The 23,579-nt window shown below is 37.5% G+C and overlaps 1 protein-coding gene across 1 annotated transcript in view; it reads right to left on the reverse strand.

Moving 5' to 3' along the window:
- NALCN (sodium leak channel, non-selective) overlaps positions 1-23,579 on the reverse strand; it is a 235,677-nt gene that overhangs the window by 71,308 nt on the left and 140,790 nt on the right. Inside the window, exons 14-15 of the mRNA XM_069879312.1 lie at positions 21,477-21,614; positions 17,063-17,137 (exon numbers count right to left, since the gene is read on the reverse strand). Of these exons, the coding sequence (XP_069735413.1) occupies positions 17,063-17,137; positions 21,477-21,614 (213 nt within the window). The remainder of the gene's footprint in view (positions 1-17,062; positions 17,138-21,476; positions 21,615-23,579) is intronic.

Raw genomic sequence — 23,579 nt, forward strand, 5'->3', positions numbered from 1 at the left:
TCTGTTGAATGCCTGGAGGTACCGAGTGAAAGGCACAAGGCTCTGGCAATATGTTTTGACCAAACACGTTCCGCATCCCAAAAAAGGGTGCAGCAAGACAGTCGGGACCTGGTGAGGTTTCTGCTTTGTTTCTCTTCACTGTGCAATTTTGACGGGTATCATAAAGATGAAAAAAAAGGGGGGGGAAGAGAAAAATTTTAAAAAGGAAAGAATATCTAGATGGTTTTTGATGCTTCTGTTAAAGCCTTTGATTTTTCACATTGCTGCTCCTGGTTTACAGGGTGGTCCTATACATATGAAAACACTTAGCTCCTACAAGTAGAAAGCCTCCAGATACTATCTGTTCCATCTCCTGCTCTACTGACAGACCAAATGTCTCTTCTGAACTATAATTTAACACAGTTTCTGGAGCAAGGTGCCTGAAAAATCAATTATCATTGTTTGACCAACCACTGGTGTCCATTAAAGGCAGTAGTGAGCTATGTGTTTTGGTTCAACTTATCAAGAATCTGGGGCAGGGAGAGGAAGAAAAAGAAAATCTGCTTCACACTGAAAAGTACAACTGGGTCATAAAGTGTGAGTACAGTTTTGCTCCTCAGTGAATAAAGGAATTGTTAATAGGTCTGCCAAAATGATGTTTGCACTGCCAGGACAGTGGGACTCCTTAGTACTAATAGAAGTAAGGTCAAAAGTACCTTCTGACTAAATCTGAATGGCCTAGGACTTCAACTAGAAAGAGCTTGCTTTTTAATAGTAAGCTGGCTCACCAGAAAAGAGATCTGAGGAGAGCAAACAGAGACAAAAGGAAAAGATGAAATCCCTGAAAAATGGTACCAGCAAAGCATCAGCTAGCTAGCTGCATGCAGGGAAACAGGATTTATGATTATTCCAAACTGCCTTGCTAACATTTTTTTCTGTTATGGACTAGATATTTTTAATCGTTGTTGAAAATAATTTCCAGGAAATGATGGTACAGAAATTCTAGCCTAACAATTCCACATGCTGATTTATTTACTTAGAAAAAAAAGGAGATGGTTTGTAATGAACATTAAACTTGACTTTTTCTAAGATGCATTAGTTAAAACTGCCATTTTTGCTTGCAAATGCATATCACTTCAAGTAGACTTCCCAAGTGATATGTACCAAGTGCATATTCTAATGCTGCAAGTACAGGTGCACCAAGACAGAACACATTAGAGGTAATAACAGGCATGGCAGGAAGGACAGATAATGAAGGAAGCATTTGACTGGAATGACTGTACATCATGAGCCAGTGGGCATCAAATGGAATAAACAAGTGGCAGATTCATAATTAGAATTTTTTTTTTCACATAGTGCATTGTTAAATTTATCTTTGCTACTGCAAGCAGCAAATGCTAGAATAGACATAGATTTAAAATAGATTTAACAAACACATGCAAGAAGAAATACATCCAGAATTACTAAACAAAGATACACAATATTGGACAGTGGAAATTACCAAATCCTTGCAGACTGACTATCACTGATGTGTGAAATATCACTGGAGAATGAAATATCACTATGTGTCTTCCCTGTTCTTATGTTAGTTCCTAAACATCTTTTACTGACCGCGAACAGGGACTAGATATTGAACCAGGAGGACCTTTATTTTGACCCAGTACAGCTGTTGTTATACTTGGGGGCCTAAAAGTTCTTCCTCAGTAAGCTTCATAATAAATGTCTAAGCAAAATATCGTCATTATTTTTCTTACCAGAAACATAGATAGTGAGATTGTATCAATCACTGGTCAGCAAAAGCTACCAAGTGATTGTTGGTGCCTTGGTTCTACTTTCAGGTGACACTGATACTCATTGAAACAAAGATTCATAGAATGGTTTGGGCTGGAAGGAATCTTAAAGATCAGCTAGATCTAACCCCCCTGCTATGGGCAGGGATGCCTTCCCCTAGATCAGGTTGCTCAAAGTCCTCAGAGATGTGTTACCAGAAGCTATCCTTATGCCAGAAATAGGTTTCTGTAAGTAAGGGCTGCAGATGGCTTTCCTCTCATGTCAGTGACCATCATCTTGAATACTAAGCAACATCATACTTAAAGAGCAGTAATTTTAGGGTAGAGGTATGAAAGGATGTACATATGAATGTACACTTGGGTCACCAGTGTAAAAAGTCTCTCTTAGCACAGTTCACTACCACTACAAACAAGATATACAGGTACTCCACATAATTTCATTTCTGACATTGGATAAAATAATCTGGAATTAAGACATGCCAAGTGAAAGAAAGAAAAGTGCTAAACACAAGAAAGCTCTGTTGGAGCTATTAAGCATTTAAGGACTTTTTTTTCTTAAGAACAATATGCTTACAAGGCATGCACTCACATTTTTAAGCTTTGGACATATACTCAGCAGTTATATAAAACTGACAACATTTTAAAAAGGGATATGCTGTCATTCTGCAACCACTAAAAATCAGGGCACATTGAAAAACCATGTATTTGACAAGTTTATTGTCTGTGGGTGGGTGTACACCTGCATTCACATATACACACGTAACAAAGGTATTTGCAGGACCTAAAATGGAGGAAAACTTTTATAATTCTGAAGTGGTTTGCACATATGTGTGTGTTTGTGTAGATTTAAAATCTGCTATTGGTATTAGAGAGCCAAAGTACATATTACGTTTTTATGGCTGAGCTGGAAAGCAGACCTAAAATATACATTTAGGATGTGATAATCAGATGCCTAAACAAAAAAATATGCATCTGCAAGTGCACTCAGGAGCTCTTCATATCCTTTAATCTTTTCTTCAGATAACATAAAAAAAATTGCAAAAAGAAGAGCTCATCTTGACATTTTGATTGGTGCTTTTTTGCCCTGAACATAATTGCTTATACTACTGCCTAGGGGGTACCTCATCCTCTCAGAACTTACTTTCTATTATTAGCATGGACTGGAAAGTAGCACGTTGCAAGCTTTTTAACTACCTCAAGACACTGGTGTATAACCAAAAAATATCTGATTCAGAGTCTTTTTTGTATGTTTTAAAAAATAGATCTTAAGATTCTTTACTTTTTCAGTCTTTTTTCATTTTTTGTAAAACCCGTATGAAAAATTTAATCACGACTGAAGTACATGTATTCCTTTTCAGAGGCATGTGGTCAATGCAAATGAAAAACAGCCTCTTCATTCTTTGCTAGGAGCTGAGTTGCAACTTTTCTACAAGGTCTTTGCATGAGTCTGTGCTCCCCCATCGTAGTTTTTAACCTGACATCTGGAATTCTCTGATCTATAAGTATAAAAGTAATTGCTGTTGGCTTGCATGTTTAGTAGCTGCACTTCTATAGACTGACCACTTCCACATATAGGGGTATAGTAAGAACATAACATGACTTTGAATTTTGAATAGCTTCTCCAGTGAAAGTTGCACCCTGACACTAAATTAATTTCTCTCAACCGTAAGCAATTAAACAAGGCACCTAGCTTAGTAAAACAGGTATCATGAGTTGGAGAGAGAGATATCTACAAAGAGACAATTCAGCATACCTAAGGTATCACTGTCTCTGAAGAAGTCTATTCCTCTTTATTGCTCAGAGAACTGATGCAACTATATTGCTAAGGCCAGAATCTAGAGGGAATGAAACCAAGCCTTAAAGTTAGCTCCTACAAGGCATGTGTCGGTATATTTTAGCCAGATCAGGGTTTTAACATTTAAATGAATAGCTGTAACCCATTATAATCCAGAATTCTGTATGACATTTTATGATGGCTTTGCTATTAAATTAAACATTTACAGGACTAGCTCAATATTTACTAGTAGATATGCCACTGTATTTTCATGAGGATTACTCTACCACTAGTAATTTAAACCAGGGATGAGTTTATTTATATTCTATAAAAAAAGATCCCAGTCTTTAAAAGTTTCTAGAATACCTTGCCAACTCATAAAATCAATGCTATTTTATCAAGCTAAGTTAGTGGACTACCTGAATAATGGTTGCATAAACCCATTAACTAAGATCGATGTTATGTCTACTGCTTTCAAATGTTCTGTTCATATAAATAGAAATTGCAGAAGCTGGTTATATGACAGTAAAGTTCAATCTGTTCGTATCACACATCTTTTTCATTAGGACACAACCACCACAGTCTTGGAATTTATGTTAGATGAGGACCTCTTTCCTCCCTTATCTCCTGTAAAAGCACCCACCACTCATTAAAAAGTCTTATGGATATTACAGTAATGCTTAGAGATTTCAGCAGAGCCTGGGATAGCATATTGTGTCAAAAGCTGTATCAACACACTGTAAACAGGCCTCCTCTGTCATTAAACTTCCTTTAAAGTAATACATAAGAAATAGAATGTAAATAGAAATAAATTTCCTATTAACAGAAATAAGAATCTTTCCCCCATCAGATGTAGCAAGGATACTGCAAGCCTTTTTGGAGTTCAAGAATGGAAAGGGGTAGTGGGAGAGGGATGGCAGAAATAAACATCTGTAAAGATAAAGCAGGACTACAGGTCACCCTTATTATCTGAAACCATGCAAGGGGTCACTTTTCCTCAGTAGGGCATGACATAGTCAGGACAGTCCCAGAAGACAGCAATGGGAACGATAATGCAATTTGTCCTACAGCTGCACTTGACATAAAAAGTCAGTGACCAGATAGATGGCAACACAATTCAGGAATCTTAGCTGTTACTCTATTATTGTGTGAAATTTTAATTGAAACACTGTGCCAATATGGATGCATCATCGCTGCACTGTGATGGCCAGCACACTCCAAGTATTGCGGTAGCTATATAACATTAGTCTAGATTTTTACACTTCCTCTGGTGAATGGGAAGCTCCATTTTGAAGTATATTCATTTCACGTGCCCACAGATGACGCTGAACCAACAGACTAGATTTCTACACAAAGTGATACTGAGCAAAGATGATGGTCATAATGTAGCTTGTATTGCACTTCACCTTAGCTTTATATAATTTCATGAGCTGTGCTATGACACCATCTGTAACTGGACGGAGGGAAGAAAAAAAATCACCTGGGCCCCAGATTCCCTCAGTAGCCATCCCAAGGCCCTAAAATCTCTTTTAATCCCCCTTGGGCTTTGCACTGTTGCTTCATCCCCTCCCACATGGAGCAGTAGTAACTGGTAGTCTTTACATCTCACCAGGTTAGGAAGTTTCTTGGCAACACTCTTTATCCAGGCTCCTGCGAGGCAGCAGACTTCCCTGTGAGTGGATCAGCTCGGCATATTGGACCCTCTGTCCCCTTCAATAGTCTCCTACAACTATGACTCACCTCATGTTGAATTTCCTGCCGAATTCACTTGCCTTATATTTTGCAGTGGCATATATAACTGTTTTTTAGCTAGTGGGGTTCTAAACAGATATGTGTGTCCCCTGTCATGGAGGCTCTCTTAACAAACAGATGGTTGTTTTGCAACAATGGTAAGATGGGTAAATTCCTTTGACAATTTTGAGAAGTTACTATCGGCAGTAACAAATGTATGATCAAATACAAATGTAAAGAAAAGACTGCACTGTGTCTGGATATGAAAGAACAAGAATGAGTAGTTGAGAAAATGGGAACCATAATGATGATTGTTGAGGGAAGAAAGGTGCCTAGCATATTGACAAGAAGAAAACTGGACCATCGTGGTAAATAGAATCATGGAATCATAGAATAGTTGTGGTTGGATGGGATCTTAAAGATCATCCAATTCCAATCCCCCTGCCATGGGCAGGGACATCCCACTAGATCAGGCTGCCCAAGGCCCCATCCAACCTGGCCTTGAACACCTCCAGGGATGGGGCAGCCACAGCTTCGCTGGGCAACCTTTTCCAGTGCCTCACCATTCTCACGGTGAAGAAATTCTTACTTATATCTAGTCTAAATCTGTCCCTCTCCAGTTTATACCCATTCCTCCTCATCCTATCATCACTAGCCTTTATGAATAGTCCCTCTCCAGATTTCTTGTAGCCCCCTTTCAGGTACTGGAAGGTCACTATAAGATCTCCTTGGAGCCATCTCTTCTCCAGGCTGAACAAGCCCAATTCTCTCAGCCTGTCCTCATATGGAAGGTGCTCCAGCCCTCTGATCATCTTCGTGGCCCTCCACTGGACCCATTCCAACAGTCTGATATCCTTCTTATGTTGAGGATTCCAGAACTGGACACAATACTCCCAATGAGGTCTCACAAGAGAGGAACAGAGGGGCAGAATCACCTCCCTCAACCTGCTGGCCACGCTTCTTTTGATGCAGCCCAGGATACAGTTGGCCTTCTGGGCTAGGAGAGTACATTGCCGGCTCACCTCGATCTTCTCATCAACCAGCACCCCCAAGTCCTTCTTTGCAGGGCAGCTCTCAATCACATAATCCCCCAGATTGCCCCAACCCAGTTGTAGGACCTTGCACTTGGCACTTTGTGTACAGACCACACTGTCTTTTCCTCTGAGCATGCCTTTTGTTCCACAAGTGAGACAGAGCCTGTATTTCCTACAGAGCCAACCCAGGTCAAAGTCAGGAACCTCTACAAACATCCTGTTGGATACATTCCATGCACCTTTAGAAAACTAACTGAAGTGCCAAAACCAGAGACCTGTTATTTTATGAACCTAATTTCACAAATGAAGAATTGGTTCTCTGCTGTGAGTGAAGAGAGATGGCCAGCTTTGAATACTGACTTTTATTCTTTCTTGCTATTATAACCAAAGCCCCTAACCTAAATTAGGAATCCCAGCCTAGGATCTTCAGTAAGATGCCTAGCGGTACACACCATGATTTTGGGCCTCAGTAATGTAAAAGCATTCATGTGATTAATTATCAAAGAAATAAGGGTTCCTAATCAATTAAAGCTGGAGACTCATGTCATTTAACTTTGTCCACTGAAAATCAAGCACTTTGCCTAATTAGTTTTCTAGACTCCCTCTGCAACAGAAAAAAAGCAACAACTCAGATGGAATGAATCATTCCCTGGAAGGTAACTATGGCTATAGGCAAGTGCAGCTTATACCATATGTCTAGCTTTTTGCATGGCTAAATAGGTGACATGAATCCTATCTGTTGATACTTGATAAAAACACCAGCCTTTATCTATGCTGCAGTTCAGCCCTTAGGTGTCAGCTGAACAGTATGCAGTCTCTCACTCCTCCCCACCATTAGTGGGATAGGGAGGACAACTGGAAAAGGAAAACTCACGTGTTGAAATAGGAGGAGTTTTAATAGAACAATAAAAGAAGACAACAACAATTACAAAGAATGTATTCAAATATAACTGCTTACCATGTGACGATTAGCCTGTCTTGAGCAGTAATTTCAGCAAGCACAGTGATAGCAATGAGCACAGAGTTCACAGCAATTGCAGCGACAGCAGCAAACGCAGAGATCAGAGCAAGCGGAACACTGAATGTGGGAATCCAGATTGCCTGCCTGCCCCCCATCGCCCAAAATCCTGGTTTTATACTGAGCGTGATGGTATGGAGTATTCCACTGGTCAGTTTGGGCTAGCTGCCCTAGCCCTGCACCTATGCACCAGCAAAACACGGAAAACTGAAACATCCTTGATTTCTTAGCAATGAATAAAACCATCAGTGTCTTATTAACACTCTTGTCACACTAAATCTAAAACCCAGCAGCTGTTCAGAAGAAAATAAACTCTGTCCTAGGTGAGCATAAACATTACCTAGCAACAATTAAAACTATATGTGTTATCAACATTATTCTCACACTAAATCCAAAATGCAGCAGCTAGGGAGAGGAAACTTTATCCCAGCAGAAACCAGGACAATCTGAAAGAATGATTTAATTTTTTTCAGTATATGTCAGAATACTCTTACTTCTTTCTTAAAAATAATTAAAATAATTGCAGTTTTTTAAGTGCACCAGGTTTTTTTATTCTTGGTAAATTTCTTTCACACGGATTAAAAATGTGAACCTAATTGCTCTGAGATAGATATGAAAAGCACAGACACTGGAAATATTTTCTAACTCTTCAAAATAATAATTGCATAATCAACAACTGATTGCACATGAATTTAAGATCAATTACAAACTGTGCTGCTTCTCTCCAGCTTAGACACAAACAAAACTGAATACCATAGCATTCACAGAAAGGGAATTTATATTTGCTCTGTGGATATAAGTTTGAATTCTTTGGCACGTAAGTACCACTTTGGTTTACTAAAAAATCCAATTTTACAACCAACTGAGTATCTCATATCCTCCTAAAATAAACAGGATGCTATGGTGAACAGAGACCTGCAACACTGAAAAAAAATTGTTCTACATAATATAAATGTCTGATGCAAATCTTCTGTTCAAATTAGTTTTACTTTAGAGAAGAATGTAGAAGGCCTCAGCACAATCCTTTTAGACATTAATTTGCTTTGTCTTGACTGACATTTACCAAAAATTCACTTCTGTATTCTTGCACGAAAGGGGAGTACTGTCAAATTCATCTTTAGAATATTTCTGCCAGAATTATCTTGAACAACATTCAGGAAACATCAGACAACCTCCCTTTACATAGTAGGAGGCCAAAAGTTTCATTATAAATCAAGAATTTTCTAACCTAAGTACTGAGTAGTGAAGAAGTGAAAGTAACTGCTTAGTGAGAGAAAAAAAGAAATGTTAATTACTCTGTTTCCCTGGCAACAAAACCAGAAAAAATCAGGGTAGATTTTAAGACCAGAGGGAATAGCACCTGAAATTAATGCATTTTTACTTCTCTTTTATTTTTTTTTTTTTAAATTCTTTAAGATGCCTATACCCTGCTGAAGTTCTGGACAGTTGAGTGGCAGTGGGTCCCAATATAGACCTCCCCATGCCCCCAACACCACCATAAAAAAAAAGAATATCATGGAACTAGATTCCATTATAGTTCTGCTATTTTTGATGACACCAAACTACTGGTTACCTTTTTTCTACTGTTGCTTGCTCAGACAGATTTCATAACGGTTTCCTTTTATTCTTTTGCTGTGAAAGTCTCATCAAGACCACTCATTTTTGTTGAACTGTCTCTTTTTTTGTGAAGATTCTAAGCATTTCAAAACCCAATCCTGAACTACTGGCATCAAATGGAGATGTCCAGACTTAACCATTGTCGACAAGAAGAATCTACCTCAAAAGACCAAACCAACAAAGAAGCTATAACTATCTCCAAGCTTCCCAGTTTATGAAAGTTTCTGCTTTCAACATCAAAGGTATGAAAGTGAGACTTAAACAAGAGAAGATGAACATATAAACTTCTATTACTTTTAAAAGCACAGAGGAAAATAATATAATTCTAAATGCAATTAAAAAAAAATATACATACTGTAAGTAGATATATTTACCACTGCAGCCTCCTGTATTTGCTGCTTTGATATGGATTTAGGGGGAAAAAAATCTTGTCTATATTTCATAGTAGGGAAGGAAAGGAGCATGTACATCTGAGAAGTACTTTCACTGGTGAGAATAGAAATTTTAATGTCCATACTACATACTCTTGTTTACTCCTCCAAGGACTTCTGTTGCTGGGTGGTAAAGCATGTATTGGGAAAATATTTTTAGTAATGAATGCCATCTGTACTCATGTTGTGAGTGTGCCGCAGTATGCACCGACATCACGTGTGATGTGACAGAAATCTGACCTTCTTTAAGGGAATATTCCTTTGAAGCAGCAGAACAATGCTTATGTGAGATTTCAGCAGGTTAAAGTGGATGGATGTTCCTGATTGACTTGAGAGGCTTAAGCATTAGAACAGGCTTTGATTCCTCACCATACTGAGAATTTATGTATGAACCCAAAGATGTCACTTCTTCAGCTTTGATTCTCCAGTTGTAAAATAGGAACACAATAATCTTGTCTAATATAAGCCAGAAGAAAAACTCCCCGAAGTTAGTAAGGTAAACTGGGGTTGTTATCATAACTGTAAGACAAATTGAGAACATTTTGTATTTTAATACTGTTAAAATTATATATACTTTAACAGGAGAATAGGATTACAGAAGTAAGATTACAGGGTCAAGGAAGTTAGGCCACTGCTTGCACTCAGAGATGCTTGAGATGCTTGCCATTTCCCTTGTGGAAATAAAACTCAGTAAAGTGGAAGCATGTAGGAGTTTAGCCACCAATGGACTGTATAAATTTAGTTCCTCCTTACGTTATTTGCATTTTTTTTCTGAAATCCCATTCAGAATATGGAACATTAATGGCATAGGAATGAGTGTACTGGGATAGATCAAAGGTCCATTTCACTAGTGCCCTGTCTCTGACAAGGATCATCAGAAGGTGTCTGAGAAATAAATACAAGTACAGATAAAATACAGAGGGATCATATTTCTTACACGCTTTCCGAGCTTTGACAACCTCTGGGGCTGAAAGCTATATCTAAACTATCAACGCTTACGGGAATTCTATTCCATTACTTTGTCTTAAAACTAAACCAGTTCGATTTGATTGAGTGCTTTCTCATTTTGTTATGACGGAAGAAGTAAAATAGAAATCTTCTATTCAACTTCTTATCTATTTTGCAATTTCATATAACTCTTTCTTTAGCCTTTTTCTCAATTACCTCAATTTACAAGATGGAGATCATCCTTATTATCCTTTTCTGTATCTTTCCTGGGCTTATTATAACTTGTTTTTAAAAAGATGGAGTGCAATATTCAAGACACGGAAGCATCTTGGATGTATATGGCCAAACAGGAAAGCTTCTACTTCTGTTTAACAATTTTCTCTAATAATTTTAAACAATGTATTTGTCTTCTCTTATGGTAAACACTGAACTGACACGATAGAGAATGTCTACAATGACTCAAAAATATTTCTGGACCAGTGAAACCTTAATTGAAGCCTACATTTGTGTATCTAATAGGCTTCTTATCTATGTGTATTTGTTACATTATATTTAATTGGAAATTTCATCTCTCAGTCAAAAAACATGAATACTTCACAGCCAGCTATAATTTTGCATGCTTTTATAACTTTGCACCATCAGTAAATTGTGTCACTTCACTATTCATCCCATTTTCTAGATAACTTACGAATACAAAGCAGCAAACATCCCAGCCAAGATCACCATGGAATTCTACTGGTACTTTTCCTCTATTATAAAAAGCCAATCATTTATCCATAGGTTTTGTCTTCTATCTTTTCATTATTATTCCACAAGAAAATTATTCTTAAATTGTGTAAGCTTAGAAGGTACCCACTTTGTAAGATACAAGGGAAACTGGGATATACACTTGAAAAATAGTATCATACAGATGTAAGATGTAAGATTTAAGATGTAGCTGTAAGCTACAAACCATGCAGCAGATAATTCATACAGCTTGTGAAGCTTGAGTATAATCTCATGTCTGGCTTCAAAGTTACTTGTAGTCACCCTATAAACAAAACATAGTTGTCTGAAAATCGCCGCCCAAAAGTATCCACTTCTCTTCAGTGCCTAGAGAAGAAAACCTGTATGGATATTTGAAATTGCATATACAACTCTGCAATGTGTTAGCGAAGTGGGTTGAAATCTAACACTTAAAATTAACCTGACTGGCTGCAAAAGCTAATTCAGGGAGCACCTATGGAAAACAGTACAGTAATGGAGGAATTAATAAGGTAAAAGTGAATTTCTCTGTATAGAATGAGCTATAGGAATCCTAAAAGTGTACAAAATTCTGATAGGAAACAGAAAAGCATAAGAAATAAAGCCATATTAATTAAAGGACATAAAACTAGACAAGAACAATGCATATACAGAGTTTTATACCAACATTAGAACCCTAAAAAATAACATGATTGAACTAGAATTCCTGTTATTCAAAACCCCACAACGTTGACACAAAAGACATCTCAAAAACTTGGTAGGAGTAATGAGCTGTAGGGTCCTACTGTATCAGAATGTGCAGATTCAGGCAATGTATTATCCAGACTGACAGTATGCTGCACCAGTGAAAGATAAGTACTACTTATTTTTAAATCTACAGTCAGTAAAATGAGTAAGGTAAATGCTTATACAAACAGCATAAGATCCCTCTGTATTGAAAATGCATGCCTAACTGGAGGAAATACTTTGCATACATATAGATGATGATTAGCAACTAACTTCAGTATTCTAGTTTTGTCTGGGATAGTTAGTTTTCCGTATAGTAGCTGTTATGGGGCTATGTTTTGGATTTGTGCCAGGAACAGTATTGATAACACAGAGATGTTTTAGTTACTGCTGAGCTACAGAGTAGAAGAAAGATTAACTTTTTACTCATAAGTGACTCCTCACTAAATTACATAGTCAGAGAACACCTAAGTGAAGAAGTACCTCATGGTTTACTACTGAGCAAGATCTAGTTTATGACATAAATATCAAAAAGCTATTCCATAGAAGTGATTAAAAAGCTCTTAAATTCAGATCTTTTTTAAAAAGTAGGTGGTCAAACCCATTAACTACATTGAGTGTAAATTAAAAAAATTAATAACATAAAATCATAGAATTCTTTAAAAGAAATTTAGAGGACTGTTCAAATGACAGAAACTGGGAGAGTCGGGTACACAAAGTAACTTTAAATATCCTGTTTCAGAAGAACAGAATACATCTACCACCTACAGAAAAACTTCAAGAAGATCAAAAAGGCCAGCAATGCCAACTGGAGTGCAAAGAAGGCTTTCAAAACTAAATGGGTATGCTTCAGAAAGGGAATCCATATGCTAAGCAAAGAATAGAGAAAAAAAACGCCATAAATTGTGGCAATTTTATAATAAACAAAATGTTGGGGCATGACAGATTTTGATGGATTACTTTCTAAATAAAGAAAATCTATTAAGGAAACTTTTCAAAAAATACAGAAAGGAGCAAGATCCACAGAGGGTTTAAAAGAGCTAAACAGGCTATTAATTGAGACCATTCAGAAAAAGAAATCCAAAGCAAGAAAGCAAAGTGAATAGTGTTGACCACAGAGGAGGTCAAAGAAGACCCTGAACCATGCTGAAGAGTAATCTCCAACAAAAAAAATCAGGAGAAACGCCTTTGGAAGATAACTAACACAAGATCAAATTGTTATTCTCCAAGACCTGATAACACTCACTCAAGACTTCTAAAAGATCTCAGATATAACAACACTGGCATAGTACTAACGGTGAATAATTTGTCACCTAAGTAGACTTAGTAGTTAAAGAAAGGGAAGTGGCAGATGTGACTGACTTTAAAAAAGGGTTTCAGGATAGAGTATGGAAAATTAGAAACTGATCTCATATTTAGGCAAACTGATAAAAATGTAGTAACAGTAGAATTAGCAGACACATGGTAACTATAATGGGAAGAGTTAACACAGCTGCTGTAAAGGAAATCGGTGCTTCACAAGATATTCAGAGTACTGAATTTCAAAAAGAAAGTCCAAACTTTATCATAAAAAGCAAAATAAATCAAATAAATCCTTTTGGCTTCTTTTTAACTTTGGAGCAACAGTTAACAGAGAGGGTGGAGAAGACAGGAATAAAAGAGAAGGAAATTAAGATTGTAGCTTTCTTGTGCTGACGATTGATATCATCTGCATAACCGATGCACTGAACATAACAGAAAGGCGCCTCATAGCCAGATAAGCAGGATCAATCTCATAGCTGGAGGTTAAGTAGCATGTTAGGATCAGTCAAGATTACTGCAGAGGATTGAGTTTATTGCACAGATAGATGGTGACTACGAGCAATAGTACAGTCCCTTTTCACTTAACTTGGGCTATCACGGCAGCCGTAGATGAGAGGATGAGCCATGTGGCAGAGCAAGGGAGATGTATTGCAAATGAACAGAGCTGTAAGAACACAAAAAATGATTCTGTTCTTAAACCAGCTGAACAGTGTCTTGGAAAAACAGATTCTATTCCTATGAGTGCCTGTGGTGTTAAGTAAATCACTTAAATTAAGCTTTTACAAGTTTTATGTTTGTTCTAGATACTTATGAGGGGTACCATAAAAAAGTCAGGAATAAGATTAACAGTTTTGTCTGCACAGCAAAGCTTGAATACTATGCAATAAACAACACATGGGGATCACACACTGTACAACAAAGAAAAAATAATCAACTAGTGGCTAATTAAAGTGAGCTCTGCCTACTCTTCACACTATATGAGGCCAGACTTTTGGAGAATACTATGTAATGAAGTAATTAAAATCTAAATCATATTGTCTATCCTTAACTAAATTTGCACTAGCAAATTTAATTCTTAAAGTTTACTAGCTTTTAAATATATTATTTGTCAATGTTCCTTATAATCTCCTAGTGATATAGTGTATTTTTGCTTTGATTTATTCATATTTAAACACATTTACTGAACCAACATGAATACCCAGTGTTTGCATATCATTTTACATTTTACAGTGCATTGCATGTATTAACTATTTAGTCCTTTCCCAATAACCTGAAAGGTAAGTAATATTATTTTTCTTATCAAGTTCAAGAAAAGGAATTAAGATATCATTAAGATGGACACATCCCAAAAGGGATTATTAGCTAGGTGTAATTTCTGGCTTAAATATTTTCCTTGAAAATCACCCAATATTTCATCATCTTAAAATGCCCTGTGCCTCAATCTTTACAGCCATTAAAGGCAGGGAAAAATTGCAAGTACAAGGATGGAAATACTTTTGATAGCATTACTGTTTCACTATCTTCAACCAATCACTGCCTTTAACAGTTTGAATCATTTGATTCTTCCCTTGGAACACTGTTCAGCTCTTAATTATAAATGTTAAACATTTTCCTGTACAGCAATGCAGTTTTATCTCTTTATAGAAATGGTAATAAATACCTCACAATCCTTCTTCTCACTGTCCATTTTGTTTTAGTGAAGAATTCAAAATATCATCGATTTAAAAACTCTTTCTGTTTTATTTTCTGAGATAAGACAACCAATATTTCAGTGTAATAGCACACAGTCACTATCAGCACCAAACCTGTGATACCATCGCGTTTACCCCACAGGAAACCTTTTCTGTTCTAAATGATCATTTGTACAATCATTCCAGTAATTCCATATGATTCAGCCCCAAGAACCAACCTCTTACTTCCTTTCACCTTAGGCATTTTTAAAACATATAATATTTCTTAATGCCAGAAGGGTATACATTCAATTGTACTGAGTAACAGAATTTGATCAGAGGTTACTGTTTAAAGCAACATTTCAAAAGCATAAATACAAGTGAACTGGCATCAGGCACCTTGGACATCTTTTTATGTCATAATGGTGCATAATACATACACCATTATGCCAGTAACAAAACTGGTATGTCCAGTGGCAAAATGCTGTCCTGTAGATTAAATATCTACTTGGGTCAAGGGAACAAACTACCAGACTATCAACATCATCATTGGGCCAAACTGCATGGTAACTAGAGGGTCTGGTGCCTCAGGCAGCAGTTTTACTCTGTCCCAGCACCACAGTCACGTAACTATGCTGCTTCCAGTCTCAAAACTATGAGGTTAAGGGAATTTATCTTAACTTTATTTATGTCTTTTATTTAAGTGTGTTCTATTGGTATTATAAAGTTAGCATTCGTATCAGACTAACAAGATTTCAGGCTGACACAGTGGTGGCCTCTCATCATTGCTTTTTGTTCACCAGTTTCAGAGTGGGCTGCTAAAACACAAACCCATGCTGCTGATATTTCATAAGCAAAGGTGTATATTTTTAAAATGATTTATGAATTTAAGATGTTAAGTTTCACCGAAAAGCCATAGGATTTAATTTCTTAAGCTCTTCACTTTCTCCTTACAGCTGATTTGTGCTTCTAACTCATGTAGATACAAAAATTTTCCTGTAAGATTATGAGTATGGATATGACACTGCTTACCATACATCTCAGCCACTTTCATTCCACATCCCTTTACCTCTTGAGACTCACAAGAAGTAAAATGAATAAACTTGACTTGGTCTACTCAGTTTGCACCCTTAAGACTGTCTACCCATCCAAAATTATCTACAAGATCTCTCATTTCACTTTTGTGAACTGATTACCTGAAATCCAGTATTTATATTTCTTTGTGCCGGAAAATACACATCCTTTTAATGTATTTCATGTTTGAAATACATACTGATATTTAACATTGCAACAGCAAAAGCAATATTAGTTCCTTCATTGAATTCTACAAAGACTAACTTAAAGCAACTATATAGTATTCTCAGAAATCTCTGAATCTACAAATGAGAAGTGTGTAGAAAGTGAATGCAATGAACACCAGCAAAATAAATGAATAAACACATCCCTTTAGTTTTAAAACCAAAAGAAAAATAATATAAAGGTAAAAATAAGAGAGTGGTTATTTGGCAGATTAATTTGTATGTAGTGGTTCAATGTAAAATAACTAAATTCTCTGGGTGATTATTTTCCAAGAACTGAAAGAACAGAATTCTATAGCAATTGTTAATCCACCTCAAAGATGAACAAAATCAGCAAATGATGAGTGAAAGCAGACTATAACCTAGATATTATAATAGAGGTTCCCACCTATGAAGCTCTCAATTTGCTATTTCAGGCATGAAATAGCAAGCATTGATGATTTTGCTCCTATTCATGCGGGTTAAAGCACAGTTGTATATTTATGTAAAAGCTACAGATACCTTCCTCTCTGGTGGTTTGTACACAAGTTCAGAATGGCCAACATGAACTCTTTAGCTACATTTGGTGTGATTTGGTGTGGCTACATTTATGTGATTGTCATTTGGGGTTTCAAGCATGACAGAATGCCTTCTTGGTAACCTTTGTCCCCAAATCTGGAGAAACAATCAAGCAAGTTATCTTTGCTAGGGATCTTTAGCACTCCCATAACCCATTCAGCTTAGTCCCGTCTCCTGCTTCTTGTCTGTGGACCTTTGACAGACCCCGCAGTGTCTGACTTTCATCAAGGATTTAAACAAACTTCTGAATCTCTTTTACCGTCTCTTAATTTCTACCTCACAATGTGTGAAAGTCAACTGTCCAGCAAGATACAGCAACTGTCTTCAACATCTACTGTTTTGTTCATTTTGATGAAGATATTTCCCATCTTTTATCATGAAAACACCAGTAAATAACACTTCATTGAAACTACTTCCAAGAACAGCAAAAACATGTTCTTACTTGCTTAAGTTTCTTCAGATCTTCATCAAGTTCCAAGTTGTCCAAAATAACAGCAACAAACAAGCTGAGTAGAATCTACAAAACAATTGTGAATTACTTATTGAAACTTGTCTTATTCTTCTTAAGAAATATTATGAGCTGACATGGAAAAATGAGGGAACTACTGATGTAAATGGAGTCTTGCCCTCAACATCTGTTAAACTATTATTATCTGCTACCATATGCCTCATAGACATTTTACAAGTAGTAAATTGTTTTTTAGTTTATCATAAAACTATTACATGAGCTTAAAAATTTTGGATTCTAGTTTTTATGACTAACATATATATGTTTAACAATATACCTGTTAAAATGTATTTGACACAAAAAGAAACATAAATTCATTACAAATAATAATAAAAAAGAAATACAAGGCAGAATCCTTAAACAGCTCATAAAGTTAAGCTGCTTTTTAACTAAGGTGTAAATTTTTAGCACAGCAAGCACCTAGTACTAATTTAATTTATGGACTTGCTTAACACTCAGAGTGCTTCTGTGCAGACTAGCTAACTCTTGCTTTGAAAGAAAAGTAAGCTGCCTCGTTATCTGCATACATCAGGAGCCACAGCGTAGGAAACTCATGCACTTTCATTTACTATACATTACAGATTGTGTAGATATGCTTCTAGGAGGAAGATTCCCAGGGGAAAAAAAAAAAGGTGTATATGAGATCATTATGTTTTCAGTGAAGCTGAAACTGTGACAGATAGAGCTGAGAACAGGACAGAACTAGGAGAGGATATATCCTCAGGCAGTTTACATTTTGAGGCAGTAAATTTGTATACACTTCGCTTTGCAGCTGTCAGCAACTGCCAAGGTCTCTGAGGTTCAAGGCAAATATCTGCAAACATACTGAGCTCCTACAGGCCTACAGGTAAGCAACAATTTTCTAGAGATATCTGAGGGAATCGAGGCCTAAATTATTTCTGTGTTCTTGAACTATTTGAGTGACAACCAGAGCATACATCTCTATCCACCGCTGCTGTGTAAGAAGTGTAACTTTACCTGTCTTTCAATCATACTGGAAAATTATTCCCTCCCTATATAGAAGATGAAATTTAAGTAGCATACTAAACCAGACAGGAGATTTAGAACTTAAAATTATGTCTGGTCTCAGTATCTGGAACTTGTTACACATCAGGATTCCCTTTCCCTCCATGAACTATAAAAGTACAGAACACATAGACAGGACTCTGACCCATAAATTTATAACACATCAGTGTTCAGAAAAAGAAAAAATCTTTTAATAGGAAAATGGCTTTAGCAATATATAGAATTTCCTGCAGCTGTTTGAAAAGATTTATTATACATGTCACATACTTAACAGTACCTCATATAGTTTCATATGAGCCAACTGCTGCCAACAGTGACATTTAAGATGGCCTTCAGAATGGCAAAGCATGACAGAATTCTGATAAAATACATAATCGCTGGCACAAACTACTTCAATCCTAATTTGCTGATGAACAGTTTTATTATCATTTTGTCAGGATTTTACAACATGATGTTTTTCTTCTTCGGATACTTTATACAGTCTATGACACTTCAGTATCTGCAGCTCAGTGCATACTAGTCAAAGAATCATAGAATCATAGAATGGTTTGGGGTGCAAGTGACCTTAAAGATCATCTAGTTCCAAGTCCCCTGCCATAGGCAGGGACAGCCCACTAGATCAGGCCACCTAAGGGCCCAATCAACCTGGCCTTGAACACTTCAGCAGAGGGGGCATCCACAGCTTCCCTCGGCAACCTGTGCCAGTGCCTCACCACCCTCCTCATGAAGAATTTCTTCCTAGTGTTGAACCTAAATCTTCCAGCTTCCAATTTAAAACCAACCCCCTCATCATATCACTATATGCTCTTGTAAAAAGTCCCTTCCCAGCTTTCCTGTAGCCCCCTTCAGGTACTGGAAGGTCATTATAAGGTCTAGCCGAAGCCTTCTTTTCTACAGGCTGATCAACCCCAACTCTCTCAGCCTGTCCTCATATGGAAGGTGCTCCAGCTCTCTGATCATCTTTGTGGCCCTCCTCTGGACTCATTCCAACAGTTCCATATCCTTCTTATGTTGGAGATTCTAGAACTGAACACAGTACTCCAGGTGGGGTCTAACAAGAGAATTACAGCTCCACACTAGAAAGAACTGTAGTACTCAATAAATCTATCAACCTTTACAATCCTGCTGCTTCATAAACAGGTATGCATCAAGTCATCAAGACCTTAATTCATTCCCCTTTTCTCTTATTAACAAGAGCCAAAGATGATGTACCACAAAAGAAAAGTTAAATGCAAACTTGGTATTTGTTTAACTTCCTCCCCTGCCATCTCAACTAATAATAGCCCTTGCTTGCAGGAGAGGTTTTGTTTTTTAAGCTTCAACCTTTCTTTTCTTTCTAATGTGACGCCTATTCATTCCTTTCCAAAGCTTTACAGTCTGCTCTGCCAAATGCCTCAAATTATCACTTCTCAATTCTAATCCTCCCCTCTCTTCTGGCTGGTGAAAGTAATTTCTTCATTTGACTTCACTCTTGTTATTTCCTGATGGCTGTTTATTCTTAGAAATTTTCTTTTGGTTTTAATAGCAGCCCAACAGTTTTTGTCCTCTTTTACCAATTCCAGATTATTTTCTTTACTTAGGCTTCTTTTGCCTCCAGAAAACTCTGTCCTACATAGCTTTTCTCTTCTGTGGTCTGAGGAAGATATAGAGCCAAAATGAACAACTTCAGAAGACCGGGTAATTCCACAAAGTTGTCTTAGTAGAGTTTCTTCATCCATGTAAAATTTGCATAGGTGACTGAGAAGAAATGTGTACACTTAGCAAAGCAAGGATCGTGTACTTAAATGCAAATTCCCTGTAAAAACACTGTGGATGATGTACTGAAAAGTGACTTCACTCCTAGCAAAATAAGTACTTTGAGTAAACAAACGGGGAAGTCCCAGACAACTCTATCAAAACATGAAACATAAAGCAAAATACTAGAATTGCTCTTACAGCTAAGTTACTTCTTAATTAAGACGTGAATTTTTAGCACAAGAGCCACTTGACACTATTTTACTGCATGGACTTGCTTAGTGCCTGTATAAGAGACAAAAATTGATTCCAGTTCAGACCATATTCTTGGTGAAGAATCAGCAAAATAGCAGTAAGATCTTCTAACCAATAACTGCTTTCAAATCCATGCCCAAGGCTCACTTCCCTTTCACTTTCTATTCCCATTTCCAAGGAGTTTTAAAGGTCATTTTGGCATGAAAAGTTGCTTTTTCAGACTTCAAGGACCCCTCTTATCCTTGTGAGCAAATTATATGTCCTCAGTATCTGCTGATTACATAGATTTTTCTGGCTTATGCTTTAATTTAGTTAAGCTGCTCTAAGAGCAATAAACGCACTTTACTGCTGCTTATAAAGTGGTCAAGATTTCAATCCATATGAAGGAACCCACTGCACCCACAATTACAGTTGCATTATTTAATCTTTAGAAGTGAAAGAGGACATACTATAAAGTAAAAGAAGTAGATGAAAGATGACGGAGACTGTATAAATTCAGCTAGTACTTTATATAAGCAGACAACTGAGCAAAGAAAGAAAACGGAATGAAGAAAGTGAAAATAAGTGCATAAAAATCTGCAGTGAATGCAAAATCCTAAGTGAGCAAAAGTAAGAGTGAATTAAGGATACGTAAAGTGTATATTCCCATGATTGTAGTATTTTCTCTGTGTTGGTACTAAAGATGACAGTCCCAAGTCCTTATTGATACAGGATATCCATAAAACTGCTTTCCTTACCATTTCCTGTATTAAAAAACTCATCATTCCAGTTGAAATGCATACAGAAAAAGTGGTTTTTAGATATAATCCCCATTTCCATACACACGCAGAAACTGCTGCATTATTTCTCATCCTTTTATTGCTTGATATACTATATCATATATTTTACATGCATTGATTTTGCATGAGGCAACAGAAAAGCAGTGATTTCTAGTTAAGAGTTCATATTCTGAGGCTTTACACTTCAATTACTGCCATAAAGAGAACGCAATGGAAGCTGAGGAGACCATTTCTACATGATAAATAAGAGCATTTGCTTAACTCTGCAATTATTAGAACCATGAAGATACTGTTAACAGTTAACAGTTTACATTGTTAGTCTAGCAGTGTGACTTGCATTTTATGAAGAACATCACCTCACACCAGAAAAAAGGGCACCGCCTTATGCCACATGTCTAAAGGGTAAATTCTGCCACACTGAAGAGCTAAGACCTCTATGCTGAAAACGAACATTACAATTAGTGTTAACAGGCTGAGAAAAATAAGTAATAGAGGAACTATATGAATAATTTAAAATAAAGAAAAACACAGTGTATTTGTGAGTGAAGACTTACCAGAGTAGCAAAAAGATGATATAGTATGAAATAAATAGCAACTACTGGTGCCCACATATGTCCTACAGCATTCAGTGTCTGATCCATGACATCTACCCATCCTTCCTGTGTGAGAATCTGAAACATTGACATGAAGGCCTGCAAGAAAAAGAATTACAAACATATTAACAATTCAAAAATTATATTGATATGGTTTTATTGGCACATTCCTCAACTTGATTTAACAGTGCAGAATACATGGTTTGGTTTGTTTTTTAAGTCTTAATAAACAAATCTATTTCAATTTTTTAAAGTCAAGTGAAATGCTATTTGGAGCTAAAGGAGAAATAAATAGCTTAACCTTTCACAGAATCGTAATCTGCAACTTGTAAACATAGTTCTAGCTCCGTTAGCCCTTATGAAGAACCTTTCGGTTTCCTCCAGGGCTGACAAAATAGGAGAAATATCCTGAGCACCAGAGATCCTTGTTTTGAACCTTATTGTGATCTTTTGATTGTGCTTATTCTTCTGTGCTACCTCTCCATGAATATATACATAATAAAACGTTACCATTAAATGTGGCCATACATTCATGTTATCTTAATAGCAGCAGCACTCTAGGCAATTCTAGGCACCCCATAGATGAGACCAGTCAATACAAGGCAAGGTCCCTGTACTTCCACTTGTTTCTGTCAGTGAGATTCTTCCCCTTTACATTCTGTAAATAGCATTCTTTGTGGAACTGTTCTGCAACACTTTCAAATCCCTTCAGACAAGGGGTCCACGTAAAAAATCGTAGGAATAATGCAAATGTTTCAACCAGTTGTCTTTGATTATAGAAATGTATGTATCCAGATAAGCCTATAACTCATATAACTCATATAACTGGAGTACAGCTATGGTGGGGTATAAGCTTTTCAGGCGGGACAGGAAGGGTAGGAGAGGAGGCGGGGTAGCCCTCTTTGTAAGGGAGGACTTGGACTCCATTGAGATGGATTGTGGCGATCAGGAGGTTGAGTGCCTGTGGGCCAAAATCAGAGGAGCCCACCAGAAGGTAGATTTTGTGATGGGAGTCTGTTACAGACCACCCAGCCAAGGAGAAGCAGCTGATGAGCTCTTCTATGAACAGCTGCGGTCAATCTCTAGATCAATGCCTCTCATTCTTGTGGGAGACTTCAATCTGCCTGATATCTGCTGAGTGTACAAGACAGCAGAAAGGAAGCAGTCTAGGAGGTTCCTGGAGTGCGTGGAAGACAACTTCCTTGCACAGCTGGTGAATGAACCAACAAGGGAGGGTGCCCTCCTGGACCTGCTGTTTGTGAACAGAGAAGGCCTTGTGGGGGATGTGGCAGTAGGTGGACGCCTAGGACTAAGCGACCATGAGATGATAGGGTTTTCTGTTCTAGGTGATGTGAAGAGGGTAGCTAGCAAGACGATAGCATTAAACTTCCAGAGGGCAGACTTTGATTTCTTCAGAAGGCTGGTTGGCGAAGTCTCATGGGAGACAGTACTCAAGGGCAAGGGAGCCCAGGAGGGCTGGGAGCTCTTCAAAAGGGTGGTCCTAGCAGCTCAGGAGAAAGCCATCCCCATGTTCCAGAAAAAAAGCCGGCAGGGAAGAAAGCCAGCTTGGTTGAATAGAGAGATCTTGAGGGATATCAAGAGGAAGAGAAATGTTTATGGGCTCTGGAAGAAGGGACAGGCCTCTTGGGTGGACTACAGGAGGGAAGTGAGATTGTGTAGGGAAAAAATCAGGAGGGCTAAGGCCCTGGATTGGCAAAGTCTGTGAAAGATAACAAAAAATCTTTCTACAAATATATAAATAATAAAAGGCGGACTAGGGAGACCATACAGTCCCTATTGGACACAGTAGGAACAACAGTGACAGGGGATGAGGAAAAGGCTGAGGTACTTAATGCCTTCTTTGCCTCAGTCTTTAGTCGTAAGGAGGGTCGTTCCGTCTGTGTACAAACCCAGGAGCTAGAGGAGCATAATGAGGCTCCCGTGATCCAAGAGGAGGTGGTCAGAGCCTTGCTAGCCCAGCTAGACAGCCACAAGTCTATGGGGCCGGACGGGATTCACCCAAGGGTATTGAAGGAGCTGGCGGATGTGCTGGCCAAACCCCTT

Source organism: Phaenicophaeus curvirostris, chromosome 1, assembly GCF_032191515.1.
Source record: "Phaenicophaeus curvirostris isolate KB17595 chromosome 1, BPBGC_Pcur_1.0, whole genome shotgun sequence".
NCBI classification, from domain to species: domain Eukaryota; kingdom Metazoa; phylum Chordata; class Aves; order Cuculiformes; family Cuculidae; genus Phaenicophaeus; species Phaenicophaeus curvirostris.